At 39.5% G+C, this 15,299-nt stretch overlaps 1 protein-coding gene across 4 annotated transcripts in view; it reads right to left on the bottom strand.

The window, feature by feature from the left end:
• Positions 1 to 15,299, bottom strand: part of SULF1 (sulfatase 1) — a 115,138-nt gene that overhangs the window by 41,629 nt on the left and 58,210 nt on the right. For all 4 annotated transcript variants that reach the window (XM_075826129.1, XM_075826130.1, XM_075826132.1 and 1 more), the window contains 6 exons: positions 13,675 to 13,844; positions 5,254 to 5,404; positions 4,246 to 4,421; positions 3,069 to 3,197; positions 2,720 to 2,776; positions 1,229 to 1,358 (listed from right to left, as the gene is read on the bottom strand). In XM_075826129.1, the coding sequence (XP_075682244.1) occupies positions 1,229 to 1,358; positions 2,720 to 2,776; positions 3,069 to 3,197; positions 4,246 to 4,421; positions 5,254 to 5,404; positions 13,675 to 13,844 (813 nt within the window). The remainder of the gene's footprint in view (positions 1 to 1,228; positions 1,359 to 2,719; positions 2,777 to 3,068; positions 3,198 to 4,245; positions 4,422 to 5,253; positions 5,405 to 13,674; positions 13,845 to 15,299) is intronic.

Here is a 15,299-nt window from a genome sequence, read left to right as displayed (position 1 = left end):
TTGGGCTCTGCAATAAGCTTACGATTGGCCATTGGAATGCAATCCTATGTTAATCTGCACAGGAATTTATAAGAACAAGGATAAGTTAGACATATTAATAATGGTATAGGTCAGAAAATACAGCAATATGAAATTAGATGCTGCTGTTCGCAACTCTTTTCAATAAGTAAGTGTTATTCACTAGGGGTTACATTTCCTAACACAGATAGTTCCAAGATAATAAGAACAAAACGTGAGATTCCTTACACGGCAAAATATTATCCGGCAGGATTTAAGAACAGAAAGAAGAAATCTAATGATCACGTAGTTTTTCATCTAACAGTCCTTGTAAAGGACAAGTGTTTATCCAAGTGGGTAAACCCCAGTTCACATGGATATTTGCAGACAAGAGCTGCTTCTGTAATGGAACCAGTTTGTTTATTTGACATTGAAAGCAAACGAGAAGCATAGAAAAGTCCTTTAGTTGTTCATGGTTTCTGCAAACTGCCTGTGCTTGGGTTCAGAACTTTCTTCCTTTTATTGTAAAAAAGCATTAAAAAAATAAAAAATCTCCGAAACACAGAACATGTTTACGGATTTCAGACCACGCACTATAGTGAAAGGCGCAATGTGGTCCTTAACCCGTTAGTTTGTTTTGTATTTTTGAGCTGAAGTTCACGTAATCAAGAGCGTTCTTACACAGAATCAGAGTGCCAGGAGTTTATCTTCACTGCAGGGGGTATATAAAATAGAGGAGACCATCACCAAAATGGGGACCCTATTGGTTCTGGTACATAGTGCATCCCTTTTGTAGGAGATAAGGTCAGCATTATCTGGTCATCTCTGTCTCACTTGTTTGCCAACATTGCTGTGATTGTGAATAGGGGGAGCCTTGTGCATGTTCACACAGCCCATAGAATAGGGTAACAGGGCCGGCCTGGTGAAAGCCCCCATTCTTATGGGCTCCACAGCAGATGTCTGGTTTGCCTCTATAGTATGTAGAATGCCCTTTGCTTTACTGTGAATCACTCTGTACATCTGCAAAGCCTTTCAACGGCAGAAGGAAATCCATGACATGAGAAGAACAAACATATAAATGATACTCTAGCTGGATTCAGATCTATAGTCCCCAAGATTCCCAATTGTGTTTGTCCCATTGTTATTGAAGAAATATTTAAATTTTCTTTTAACACAATCACGATGATTGCCGACAGTTAAAGAGAGAGAGAATAAAAAACGTTCTTCTTACCTGGCCCGGCTGTTCACATGCGGTCTGGTATCGAACCTGTTGGCACAGCTCCTTCACACGCTCATATTTTGGCAAATGATTAGACTGGGGAGTAGTTTTACTTGGTTCCTCTTTTTTTCTAATAAACTTTCTGTTAAGGAAAAATAGAGACTGCATAAAAAACTGCATAAAAGAAAGAGTGTGTAAAAGGAACCGATTAAAGAACATTCCCCTTACAATAAAAAAAAAAAAAAAGTATACCATAAAGGCCCAATATACACAGCTGTATGACATGGATCCTGAATACGATGACCATGGAAATCAGTATCTGTACCTCTGTGCGCATATGATTTTACACCACATGGCAGCACAGAGGCAGAGTGGCTATGGGTATTGCTATATCTGAATCTTAAAGGGATTGTCCAGTTTCAGCAAATTAATGTTATTTTTTGTATAGTTAAAAGTTATATAATTTTCTATTATACTTTCTATATTCATTCCTTGTAGTATTCAAGATCTCTGCTTGTTGTTATCCAATAGCAACCTTCATTATTTACTTCCAGTGGATAATACTCTGTCCATAGTCATGTGATGGACACACAGGTGCTCGGCTCGTTAAAGTTACAGTGTGTGTGCGCATCAGAATGGTGTCTAACGACTCCAGCAGCTGTGTGTCCATCACATGACCATACACAGAATTTTATCCACTGGTAGTAAATAATGAATGTTCCAGCTGAATAACAGCAAGCAGGGATCTTGAAAACTGAAGAATTAATACAGAAAGTAGATTGGAAAATGACATAACTTAATACAAAAAATAACAACCTTGCTGAAACTAGACACCCCTTCTAAGGTTCCGTGAAACCAAGGTGATGTCCCCTGAGGAGTTGTAATGGTGGCCAAGTTTGTTTAAGAAGACCGAGCGTTTTTCGTGGACTTCCTTATTGAATTTGTTTTTATAGCTAGAATTGTGTGCATATATTTAGGAAAAGGGTGAGAAAGTGTTAACTAAAATGTTATAAAATTAGCACAGAAATAAAAGCCTGGGGGTAAGCCAACATTGCTATAGGTTTATCATATAATGTGGCACGCCAAACTAAATTACATCAATTACATATTATACTCTCACCACCTTAATGTGGAACATCTTTTTATCTGACAACATCTAAATCTTGGCCATGTTGAATTAAATAGGTTCAGTCTTTACAAAAAAAAATATTTCAATGGTTTTAAGGACATGTTATTATAGTACTGATAATTTCAGCATTTTCCATGGTCCGTGTTAAGACTTCAGTAACTACTTTAAAGATAATATGAAGTTTACACATAGCTGGAATGTGATGTGCAAGCTTATTGCTCCAATAATACATAGCACAGCCCGAGAAGAAAAATGGAGATCAGAGCTACAGGCTGACCTTGTGCCAAATGTACTATTACTCCATGACACATGTTTATATTGCTGACATGTTAGATGAATTTCAGTCATTGCATAAAGAATAAATACATTCTTACCCTCTTTCCACCAGGAATGTATCTCTCCAGATCTTAGGTTTTTTACTTGTCCGAAGTCTAGAAATGAAGAAATGGTTGTAAGACTAAGAATCAGTTGTCCAAAATGTATATAAATCTCAGTATAAAGCTCATAAGTTAAACAAAATTTTTAAAAAGTTCCGGTGTAGCAAAGTAGATTAACTGTTTCTGCCATCCTTTAATCATTAACTCTTCTCTGGCTGTGTCTAACCCATACATTGGGCGACACACACCATGAGACCCTTCCACAATTCCAGTGAAAAGCTTCATCTATTGACCTATTTATTATGGACTCAGTTATAAGACCCATGGGTTTATAAAAATAACCAACCTATTTCCAGGTCTCTCTATATCCATCAAAGAAAGGACAGACTTCCCATCCATGTCAGGAGGAGTGTCCAAGCCGGCAATATCCAAAATAGTGGGGGCAATATCCAAGTTCAGCACCATGTGAGGTACACTGCAAAATAGAACGACAATTAGGTCATCGATAATTTTACAATATTAGGACAGATTGATAATTCAACCAAAAGTTTATTGCGCTTTACATTAAATAGGTTAATGTACTATTGGAACAGTTTAAACAGCAGTTTTGACTCTAGCCTCCTACAACCAGAAGACCAAATCTATACAAATTCTGGTTTCTTGTCATATTAAAGTCGGAACGATTTGGGATCCCAGGGCATATATGATGCAATCGGACATTGTCACTGCTTTCAATGTGGAGATGTCCCCAGTACACAGTATAGAAGCCAAGTAGATGTAGTGTAGTGTTCCTCATAGACCCAAAACTGGGCTAAGAGGAATATGAAGAGGCAAAAGAAGCAAACACCTCTGGAACTTCTTATCTTGAGGAAAACAATAGTAAATAAGAAAAACTGGTCTAATTAAATTTTCCCCATGAGATAGAGGATCTTCTCGGCATAGCTCTATGGGCATTATATTGTTGGCAGATCCTGAATAAATTGTTGGCATCTGCCAAGATACACGCATTCAAATATATTTTTAGATTTCCTTTTCTTTAAATACCTGTAGATGTTCACATCCTAAATAAGCAGTGTTCCCAAAACAACAAATTATATAAAATTAGTATAGTTTTGTCTTAGCCAGAGGAAAAAAAAAAAAATGAAACTTGTCATTGGGACCATGTGTTGGGCACTAAGAGTTTGCTTACAATCAAATGCTACGTCTCTGGAGAACATCCCTAGTAATGTAACTAAACCCTTTGATACAATATTCCCAACCCTGTACATTATGGTATACAGATCTCAACTTTGTTTGTCTGTACACAGTATACTATAGGCTCCCAGGCCTTGCTGTTTATATTATTTTCTGCTTGTAATCGAGGTTCACAAAATGTAAAAGAAAAATGGTTTTCTCTGTCTAAACAAGTTCATAAAGTATTTTGATATTGATGGAATCCAGGACAGAGCGTCTGAAGGAGACAGCCATGTAATCTGGAGACACATGAGATATACAATAGCTGTAAAGCAGAAGAGAGAACCTACATAGATCCCGGCTCCACATTTGGACCACGAATAAAAAAAGGGACTCGAATATCAAAGTCGTATGGCATGGACTTTCCTTTTACAAGACCAAACTGTCCTATGTGGTAGCCATGGTCGGCTGTGTAGATGATGTAAGTGTTGTCCAGTTCTCCAGATTCAACCAGCATGTTGTACAACTAGAAAAAAAAAAAAAAAGACATCAGGATCACACAATATATTTTAAAAAATGGAAATAAAAAATTAGGAAAAAGCAAAACCGGAAACTCAACGTTACACTTACTCGGTTCCAGCTCATAGAAGGATCTTGTGCTATCTGGACCCATTTAAATTTCAGAACCATAGCATAGAGCTTGGGACTGCAACTTGCGGCTCCCTAGCTGTTGGAAAACTACAAATCCCGTCATGACCTGACCACCACATGTTTGGAGCCACAGGTTGCCGACACCTAGCATGGACAAACCTTAAAGTGGTTTTCCCATGAGAGACATTTATGACATATCCACAGGATATGTCATAAATGTCAGATAGATGCGGGTCTTACCTCTGGGACCCGCTACTCTCTCTAAAACAGGGCCCCCTAAACCGTGTTCTGCCGCTCCGTGTTGCAGCAGCAGCAGCAGGAATTCCAACCATGAATTAGGAAACAACGTAGCTTGCTGAGCTACGCTGTTTCCGTAAGTACCATAGAACTGAATGGTCATTACGAAAACAGCGTAGCCCGCATGCTACGCTGCTTCCGGAACGGTCATTTACTGTAGCTCAGCGAGCTACACTGTTTTTGTAACTCCCGACCATTCAACCAGGAAGTGGCCGGGAAGGCAGAGGGAGCAGAAAAAGGTAAAACGGGCTTTGGGGGCCCCGTTCTAGAGATAGGTGCGGGTCCCAGGAGGTGGGGCCTGTATCTATATGACATTTATGACACATCCTGTGGATATGTCATAAATGTCTTTGATGGGAAAACCCCTTTAACACATTAGAGAAAAAAAAAAAAAATAAGGGATAAAATACCTTCTCCATTGAATCGTCCACAGACAGAAGTGTCTGTAATCTCTTTCTGTGAAGCACATTTGTAAACTCCATGTGAATAGGTAACATGGCTCCAGTATACTGCATGATCCAATGTTTGTCCATATTTGGTGCATAATTGTAGCTTGGAGTGCTAATGAAAATTCAAAACAAAAGACATGTCATATGTCCTGATATTGTACAATACAGTCATAAACACTTCTTCTGATGAGCTTTTATAATCCCTTTCTTAGAAGGGTTCCAGGGAGCAAGATTGCCTGCAGCACCACCACAGGAGAAATTAAGTATTACATGGTGCACATACAAATCAATGGGCTGTCCATGTAATACACGGATGTGCTGGGTCATTCACAGAGAGTTGCTCTCTGCTCTGGCTAATAGGTAAGGGTTTTGAATGACGGACTAGAATAGAGGGACTAGAATAGAGGGGCTAGAATAGAGGGGCTAGAATAGAGGGGCTAGAATAGAGGGGCTATTAACTCATAATTCCCTAATAGGATATTCAAAAATGTAATTTAACTAAACTAGACTGGTCCTAGAACCTTTGGCACCAAAACAACTGTGCATAGAGCTGAATTAAAGATAATTATATGTGGCCACATTGAAATATATAGGACACACACACTGTACAAGCCAAAGTCTTGGAAGCATTGCACTAGAGATTTTATCATATTCAGTTTTGTTTAAACCCATAAATCAAACTCTAGTTCTGGAAGTAGTCTTTTCCAGAAACACAGATCAAACCCCTGTCAATTATAACTATAGTTGATTTAATACAGTTTTTATCTATAACTTCTTGGAAATAGGACTTTTCTGGGAAAAGAAAATATTTTTTATGTAGTGATGATTTATACACTAAATGGAGTAAAGCAGGCGATCCTTGAATGCTACACGACTCCTTTCATTTGATAAATATGCATTAATTATCTTGAATAAGATGAAAAAATAAAAAAAGGCTCCCATTTTTTATGTAAAAAAATTACATTTAAATTCTAATAATACAAAAAGATTATAAAGTGGGTCATGTGACTGGATTTACTCTTTTTTTGGTAGACTACCCGGTCTATCTCACTTATAAATCGAGGAAAAGTTATTTGCTGAAATAAGTCACTTATAGCAGAACTGTAGTGAAATATTAGGAATTACACTCTAGCATAATATGTTTATTAACGCTGCTTTCTTTTTGCAGAGAAACCAACTCATCATATCCACCCATGACGACTAGCGCTTTTAGATTTAGGACTCATGCACGTGGTTGTATTACGAATCCATGTTGTTCAACCTGCTATGGGCACATAATGTTCTACCATCTGCCTCCAATGTTACAAGGAGGCACAGTTTTTTTTTTGTAAAAACAACAACCCCTTGGGACTCCGGAGTGCTGCCATACACCACCATAAACCCCAGCGATAAGCTGGGATCACTGTGGGAAGCCATGTCTGGCCATAGAGGGGAAATGTAGTATTACATGCCAGCCATTCAAATGAATAACTGACCACATAATGCATAGACGCTTTGGGTCGGCTAGAGAAGTAGCCGACCCAGTGTGAGAGATTTATCAAAATTGGCCCAAAGGAAAAGTAGAACAGTTGCCATAACGACCAATCAAATTCCAGCTCTCATTTTTTAAAGGCACTTTTAAAAAAGAAAGAAGCAATGTGATTGGTTGCTATGGGCAACTGCTCAATTTTTTCTTTGCACCAGTTTTAATAAACCCCCCTCCCCCCAGTAACTTTGGTCAAATTATAAATCCAACTTTGATTATGTCACCCTAGCAACATGTAATATATAATACAAAAGATTCTAGAAAGAATATAAAAGGCTAAATATAACATGTTGTAAACTTTGTTATTGCTTTCTATGTGTTTTTTGGCAAAAATAAATAAATAAAATACTCAAGTTAAATAGGAAAATTGGAAATGGACCTGCAGAATAAATGATAACATCTCACAGACATTTTTGTTTTAACAATCTGGAGGGAACATCTTTTGGAACTCTGAACACAGTTACACCCGTGCTGGATTATTCCAAGTATATTATCACTTGAACGAATGTTCTTAGAAAATATTTTTATTTATTTCCTGTTTTTTTAAGCCAATGACATTTGAGTTGTTCGTATTTTAACTGACACGAATATACAGAGAAAGGTTTTTCCTATCACATGGGGTGATAGAAAAATTCTCTGTGAACGAAAAAAATATTAATTTTAAAATAGTTCAGTGGTTTGTTTTTAAAAGTTTCCAATCAATTGGGCCCTGAGGGCTGAGCTTTATTAAGGCAATTGAGGTAGCGTAATTAAGAATATACAACTCTAATAAGAAGTAAATAACAGAAAGTTAATAGCCCTTTAAATAGAGCAATGTTAACACTTTCTACTGCCATCATGTTCAGCAAGTTAAGTGTTAGGGTATGTTCACACGGCTTATTTTCGTCCGTTTTACGGGCTGTAAACGGCCGAAAAATCGAAAGCAGAATGCCAAAAAGTGCATGTCACTTCTTGAGCGGTTTTTGGAGCAGTTATTCATTGACTCTATAGAAAAACAGCTCCAAAAACGGCCGTAAAAAACGCAGCGAAAAACGCGAGGGGCTTAAAAAAACCTTCTGAAAATCAGGAGCTGTTTTCCCTTGAAAACAGCTCCGTATTTTCAGACGTTTTTTGCTAAGCGTGTGAACATACCCTTATAGTAAATCTCATGAAGTCATTATAGGAGTAAACTACTGTACCAGAAAAGCATTGTAAAGGGGAATTACAAGAAAAACTAACATGTATCCAATGTGCAAATTATACATTTCGTAAACATATATGGTAAAGGGGCCAATATCTGACAATTTATCATAGCACAAACTGAAAATGTTAAGGACACCTTTTCAACTATTTTGTATTGTTTAAGAGCATTTAAAATACAAAATGTAGCAACTCGGCAAATCGTCTTGAATAGAAAATCTTGTACAGTTTTGTGTCTACAGTTCCTATAAAAATATGTGTCTCCAGGTTAGTCCAAACCCTGTGTACTGTGATCATGTACACGAGAATAGCTAAAGACTCATGGGCCTTTGTGAAAAGTTAAGCTTGCCCCTCCAACTTCTCTTCATGGCAGTCTGTAGCTCTCTTAAGTGACCCATCGATGCAGCACTAGCAGCCAGGGCCAGGCACATTGCTGGGGTCTTAAGATCATAGGCAAAAGCCCCAATACATATTTTTGTCACCCCCAGAAATGTATACACTTGAAACAGCATAGCGATAAGACAAGTGAAACGTAAATAATGTACAGTTAGACCTAGTGACTCACAGGAGAGGTCTTCTACTATTGTGGACATCCACTTTACTTTTTTTCTGTATCTGGGCCCAGACTGCCACAACTGGTCTCTGCACAGAATCTCTATCCTGCTGCTCCCCTCAGTGCCCCCTACACAGTAATAGTGCCCCCTTTGTGCCCCATAATGTAATAGTGCCCCCAAACAGTAATAATTCCCCCATTGTTCCCACCACTGTATAATAATGCCTACTTTGTGCCATGCAGTAATAGTGCCCTCCTTTGTAGGCCCCAAACAGTAATAATACCCCTTTATGCTCCCACACAGTAATAATCCCCCTTTGTGCCCCCCACAAGGTAATAGTGGCCCCTTTATGTCCCTAAACTAATAATTCCTCTCTTTGCCGCCATAAAGTAATAGAGTCCCATTTGGGAGCCCCAAACTAATACGACCCACTGCAGTGTTGGGTCCAGAGCCCCTGACCTTTGTACCAATAGATACACAGCAGTAATATGCACTGACTGCCCCAATGAGACAAGAGGACTAACGTAATTATTTCACTGTATCTCCTTGATACAGCGTGGCGTGTGGCAGCATGGGTGCCCCCAACTCCTTCTCCCGGTCTCCTGCTCTTACAGAGTCTGAGAGTAGAAGACAGGGAGGAGGAGTCGGAATGCACTTTGTCAGGGAGCAGAGAGGTGAAGTAATGAAATTTGTCCTCAACGCAACTAGTGTCTCTGTCACCGTTATTGTGGTGGGGGGGGGGACCTCATGGCTACGATACTGATCCAGTAGTCCCGCCCATTTGTCCCTTACTTCTTGCTAATCTACCAAATGTTAGCAAAAGTAGGAGGCCGATAGAAGGTAGTAACACATGACTGCAGGATCAGACTTCACAAGATTTATTTGTAGTCTGTTATGGAGGTTTCCATAAGAGCTGTAAACACAAATTAATTGTGGTAAGAGTGTGCAGTTCCTTTAAATGATTGAATATACATTCAAATATGACTATCAATTGTTCATACAGGCTTCGATATGGTCATCTTCTGACTATACTAACAAGCTACAACTTCCATAGGCAGGGGCGTAGCTAGGGGGAGGTAAGGCGGGGCATGTGCCCCAGGCGCAACTTAGAGGGGGCTCCAGCACGGCCGGACTGGCCAGTGAACAGTGGCCCGGGTGCTCACACAATCAATGTCGGATAATGTTGTGCTTGGGCTCTGCCCCCTGGTGTTCACAACTACACTTTGCTTAGAGATGCTCCTCTGCAATGATGGGAGTGTGCAGTAAAGAAGTCTAGTGATTATTGGCCGAGCCACGGCTAATCAATGCTAGCCTTGTTTTCTACACAGGTTCCCAGCTAATCAGTAGAGTCCTGCCTGACTACATGTAGAAATCAAGCCTAACATTGATTGGCTGAGCTTTAGCCAATCAGCGCTAGGCTTGCTTTCTGCTCTGCCCACAGAGCACAGCTTCAGTTTTGCTGCCGAGAAGAAGACTCGTTCCCATGCCAGGTGTGTGACTCACAACTACTTCACAGCACCAGCAGGTTTATCTCTTCAGCAAAGCTGCAACCAGCCTGCTAAAGTGATGGGGGATCAAACAGTATAGGGGGATGGGTGGTGCACACTGGTAATGGTCTGCATCTGCAAGTAGAAAGCAAGTAAATACAGGAATGTGAGTGAAGTGGTGTGTTTGATTGATTTTTGTAGTGTGATTGGTGCAGTGTATATCCATTGTATGAGTGATATATGCACTTTGTGTGAGCTATACAGTGAAGGAAATAAGTATTTGATCCCTTGCTGATTTTGTAAGTTTGCCCACTGTCAAAGACATGAACAGTCTAGAAGTTTTAGGCTAGGTTAATTTTACCAGTGAGAGATAGATTATATTAAAAAAAAAACAATAGAAAATCACATTGTCACAATTATATATATTTATTTGCATTGTGCACAGAGAAATAAGTATTTGATCCCTTTGGAAAACAAGACTTAATACTTGGTGGCAAAAACCCTTGTTGGCAAGCACAGCAGTCAGACGTTTTTTGTAGTTGATGAGGTTTACACACACGTTAGATGGAATTTTGGCCCACTCCTCTTTGCAGATCATCTGTAAATCATTAAGATTTCGAGGCTGTCGCTTGGCAACTTGGATCTTCAGCTCCCTCCATAAGTTTTCGATGGGATTAAGGTCTGGAGACTGGCTAGGCCACTCCATGACCTTAATGTGCTTCTTTTTGAGCCACTCCTTTGTTGCCTTGGCTGTATGTTTCGGGTCATTGTCGTGCTGGAAGACCCAGCCACGAGCCATTTTTAATGTCCTGGTGGAGGGAAGGAGGTTGTCACTCAGGATTTGATGGTACATGGCTCCATCCATTCTCCCATTGATGCGGTGAAGTAGTCCTGTGCACTTAGCAGAGAAACACCCCCAAAACATAATGTTTCCACCTCCATGCTTGACAGTGGGAACGGTGTTCTTTGGGTCATAGGCAGCATTTCTCTTCCTCCAAACATGGCGAGTTGAGTTAATGCCAAAGAGCTCAATTTTAGTCTCATCTGACCATAGCACCTTCTCCCAATCACTCTCAGAATTATCCAGATGTTCAATTGCAAACTTCAGATGGGCCTGTACATGTGCCTTCTTGAGCAGGGGGACCTTGCCGGCACTGCAGGATTTTAATCCATTACGGCGTAATGTGTTACCAATGGTTTTCTTGGTGACTGGTCCCAGCTGCCTTGAGATCATTAACAAGTTCCCCCCATGTAGTTTTTGGCTGAGCTCTCACCTTCCTCAGGATCAAGGATACCCCACGAGGTGAGATTTTGCATGGAGCCCCAGATCAATGTCGATTGACAGTCATTTTGTATGTCTTCCATTTTCTTACTATTGCACCAACAGTTGTCTCCTTCTCACCCAGCGTCTTACTTATGGTTTTGTAGCCCATTCCAGCCTTGTGCAGGTCTATGAACTTGTCCCTGACATTCTTAGAAAGCTCTTTGGTCTTGCCCATGTTGTAGAGGTTAGAGTCAGACTGATTAATTGAGTCTGTGGACAGGAGTCTTTTATACAGGTGACCATTTAAGACAGCTGTCTTTAATGCAGGCACCAAGTTGATTTGGAGCGTGTAACTGGTCTGGAGGAGGCTGAACTCTTAATGGTTGGTAGTGGATCAAATACTTATTTCTCTGTGCACAATGCAAATAAATATATATAATTTTGACTATGTGATTTTCTTTTTTTTTTTTTAAATATAATCTATCTCTCACTGGTAAAATTAACCTAGCCTAAAAATTCTAGACTGTTCATGTCTTTGACAGTGGGCAAACTTACAAAATCAGCAAGGAATCAAATACTTATTTCCTTCACTGTATGTGTGCCTAATGTATTATGGTGTCTGTATGTGAGATATGCATCTAGTGTGAGAGTGGTGTGTATTTAGTGTGTGTAAGTGGTGTGTGTGTATGTGGTGTGTAGTGTGTAGTGGGTACTTAGTGTGTGAGTTGTGTGTATTTAGTGTGAATTGTGTGTGTTTTAGTGTGTAGTTTATGTCTAGTGTGTGTGATGTGTGTATTATGGTTCCAGTGTGTGCTGTACTGATTGTGTCTAGTGTGTGAGTGATATAGTGATGGGGTGTCAAACAGTATATGGGTCATGGGTGGTGCACACTGGTAATGGTCTGCATCTGCAAGAAGAAAGCAAGTATATACAGGAATCTGAGTGAAGTGGTGTGTTTGATTGATTTTTGTATTGTGATTGGTATAGTGTTTACAGTGTATATCCTGTGTATGGTGCTATTATAATTCGAGGAGCAGTGTGTGGCGCTATTGTATTTAGGGGCGTAGTGTGTGGTATAATGAGAACTTTATCTTTGTTTATAGGTGTAGAAATGTTTGAAAAGTGAGAAGCTGAAGACATCTGAGCGGCAAACTTCAGAAATGGGCCGTGACTGGGAGAAGTCATCATAGAGGTCTGGACCGGATGGAGAAGAAAAGAACTAGAATCCGAGACGTCACTGGTGAGTCACTTAATGTAAATGTTTATTCTGCCTCTAATCAGTACTGTAGTCACTGTATGATCTGCAGCGAGATGATGGGTGGTATGATTATGATATGATTTTTTTTGTGTGAAACAGAAACTCCCAACATATCCTTACCATTGTTTGGGCCATGCTGGGAGCTGGAAACAAGTTAGGGCAAACCTATACGGCAGGGGTTGCACTAAATTAAGCTGTATTTGTGCTGGTGTATATATGTACTGAGCTTGGTTCTGGTACTATATATATATATATACACACACACCGAGCATGGTTCTGGTGCGGTATATATGTAATGAGCTTTGTTCTGGTGCTGTATATATTTAATGAGCTTGGTTCTACTGCTGTATATATGTAATGAGCTTGGTTCTGGTGTTGAAATGACATCATTGATTGGTATAGAGAACAAACATGGTGAGGGGGAAGGAGATGTCGGGAAAGAGGTTGGGGGGGGGGGGGTGCCAAACTGAATCTTTGCCCCGGGAGCGGGAGAACCTAGCTATGCCTCTGTCCGTAGGTAGCAGGAATCCAACTATTTGGTCTGAGCTTTCTTGGTTTGGACTTGCTAAAATCACCAGTGTGCAATCAGGAGATTTAATGCAGATATCTAAAGACGTCTTCTACGCATCAAACAATAGCAATGTAATAATTTGATGTGGTCACATATATGGGTGAGCAAATCTGATGAGGTCTGTAGGTCAGGCACCTCAGCAAGCAAGAGATCTTCTCCAGCCTAGCTGGATCTTTCAAGTGTAGTTGGAAGGAAGCCACAACCACAATTGGAAACAACCATGCAAATAGCTGACATGTCTTTTAGCACAGAGCATTGTAGATCACTAAATTCTTCAACTTTTTAAAAAGACATTTTGAACCTTTTAGGCCACTTCACTTAACGCTTGCCTATAAGGACAATAATATCACCTATTTAAAAATCAGAGCCAACCCTCATAAATCAGGGCTGTTGGCGAGTATGAATAATGTGTCCTCATTGTAGGTCCAATCCTTTTGATTAAAACTGAACAGTTTAAACAAGATATTATTTCTGGGTACATTGTGAAAGATTTAATAAATATGTTCAATCTCTTTTTGGACATGGTTCACAGATTACTACTCACATATGCTGGGAGGCATTTGGGAAGAGCTCAGAAAATTGTGGAGCAGAATCCTCAGGACCATGTGGTGCAGCGTGACTGATGACCATCATAATAGGCCGATGTGGGTACATCCTCTTGGTCTGTTTAAAGTAACTAATGCTGTCATTGGTTATGAGATCTGTGAAGTAGTCCTAGAATATAGAAAATAAATTTGTAATTTGTTTTCTATCACAGAATAAATGTCCACTTAAGCCTCTGAATTACAGTCTTTTTAAGAGCATTTCCCCTGAAATACTGGTTAATCCAGTAAATATAAGTCATCGATCTGTCCTGTCCAGTTGTGAAATGTTCCATTTAGCCATTTTAACAAATCTGGTAATGCAGTGCTGTCTGAAAAATCTGTCTGACTATCCATGAAAAAGCTGTAGAGGCAGCCGTATTGGACATTAGCCATATTCCCCAGTAACCGATATAACAAAAAAAAAAAAAGATTAGTTAACAAGTTGACAGAAAGAATAACATTCCCACATCATTTCTTGGTTCTTGGGTGGACGTATTACATATCACTAAGAACAAAGGATGTGTGCCACCCTGATCAGTTTCATATGCGTTTCATGACAACACCTATATGTACATGCCAAGTTAAACGTTTGATATCCTGAGGGCACAGAGAAGGTTGATAATGTTGTCGTTATAGTGTAGGCAACATGGCTGATTCAATTATTCAGCCTTATTTTATTATACACATTTTATTGAATTTCTGCGTATATATTAAAACCACATTCTGCAAACAGCTTGATGTAAAATCTTCCATTGTATTAAATGAAATGCATTATTTTTGGTGGTGTTTTTTATTTTTATGTGTTACAATAGGCTGACATTTCCGGTTTTCTGCAGCCTACTTTTCAGCTTTGCTGTGTAGACTAAGACAAAGTCAGCAGAGTTTTCTCAATCATTAGAGAATGGGGCTAAATTGACATCTCTACTGCAGGAGGCCTACATAAGGCAGGATAGCAACACGAAGCATACAGATAAGGCTCTGTATGCAGCTCACCTGCCACTCCCTTATATTTGGGGGGGAGGGGCAGTAATCCATCTCTTCCTCCCGTTAATTTCAGATGCCGTAAAGCACACCCACCCTGCTGCACTGTTTAAACAGACAATACAGGATGTATGTATGGGTCTCCAATAAAGCCGCCTTTTAGAAAACATATTGGCCCACAATTGCGATTGCTGTAGTTACAGTGTAAACTTACACTAGACAGTCACAAAATGTGCCAAATTTATCACAGTTGTGCATGCTATATTCTAATTTTGGCACATATTGCATGATCTATTAGACACTTTTCATATCCTTATACTACCTTTGATTTGATTTATTTTTTTGTATTTTGAAATTAAATACATGAGACATTCCGTTACTGAATAATGACAAATTTTGATTCCAGCAAACGACAAAAGATTATATTGCATTCAATTGTTCAGGCACATGGTATTATTGCAATTTAGTCTATGGAAAGGATTCTCAATGAAAGACACCAAATCTATTCTCCGCTGTAATTATACACCAACTAACCCAAAATATGAAACACTAGAAAACAATACAGAAAACATGGATTTTAGAACTCACATTGAGCAATCTGATC

The sequence above is a fragment of the Rhinoderma darwinii genome, chromosome 5 (assembly GCF_050947455.1).
Source record: "Rhinoderma darwinii isolate aRhiDar2 chromosome 5, aRhiDar2.hap1, whole genome shotgun sequence".
NCBI classification, from domain to species: Eukaryota; Metazoa; Chordata; class Amphibia; order Anura; family Rhinodermatidae; genus Rhinoderma; species Rhinoderma darwinii.
The sequence above is the reverse complement of the archived record's forward strand: the minus strand, read 5'-3'. Positions and strand labels throughout refer to the sequence as shown.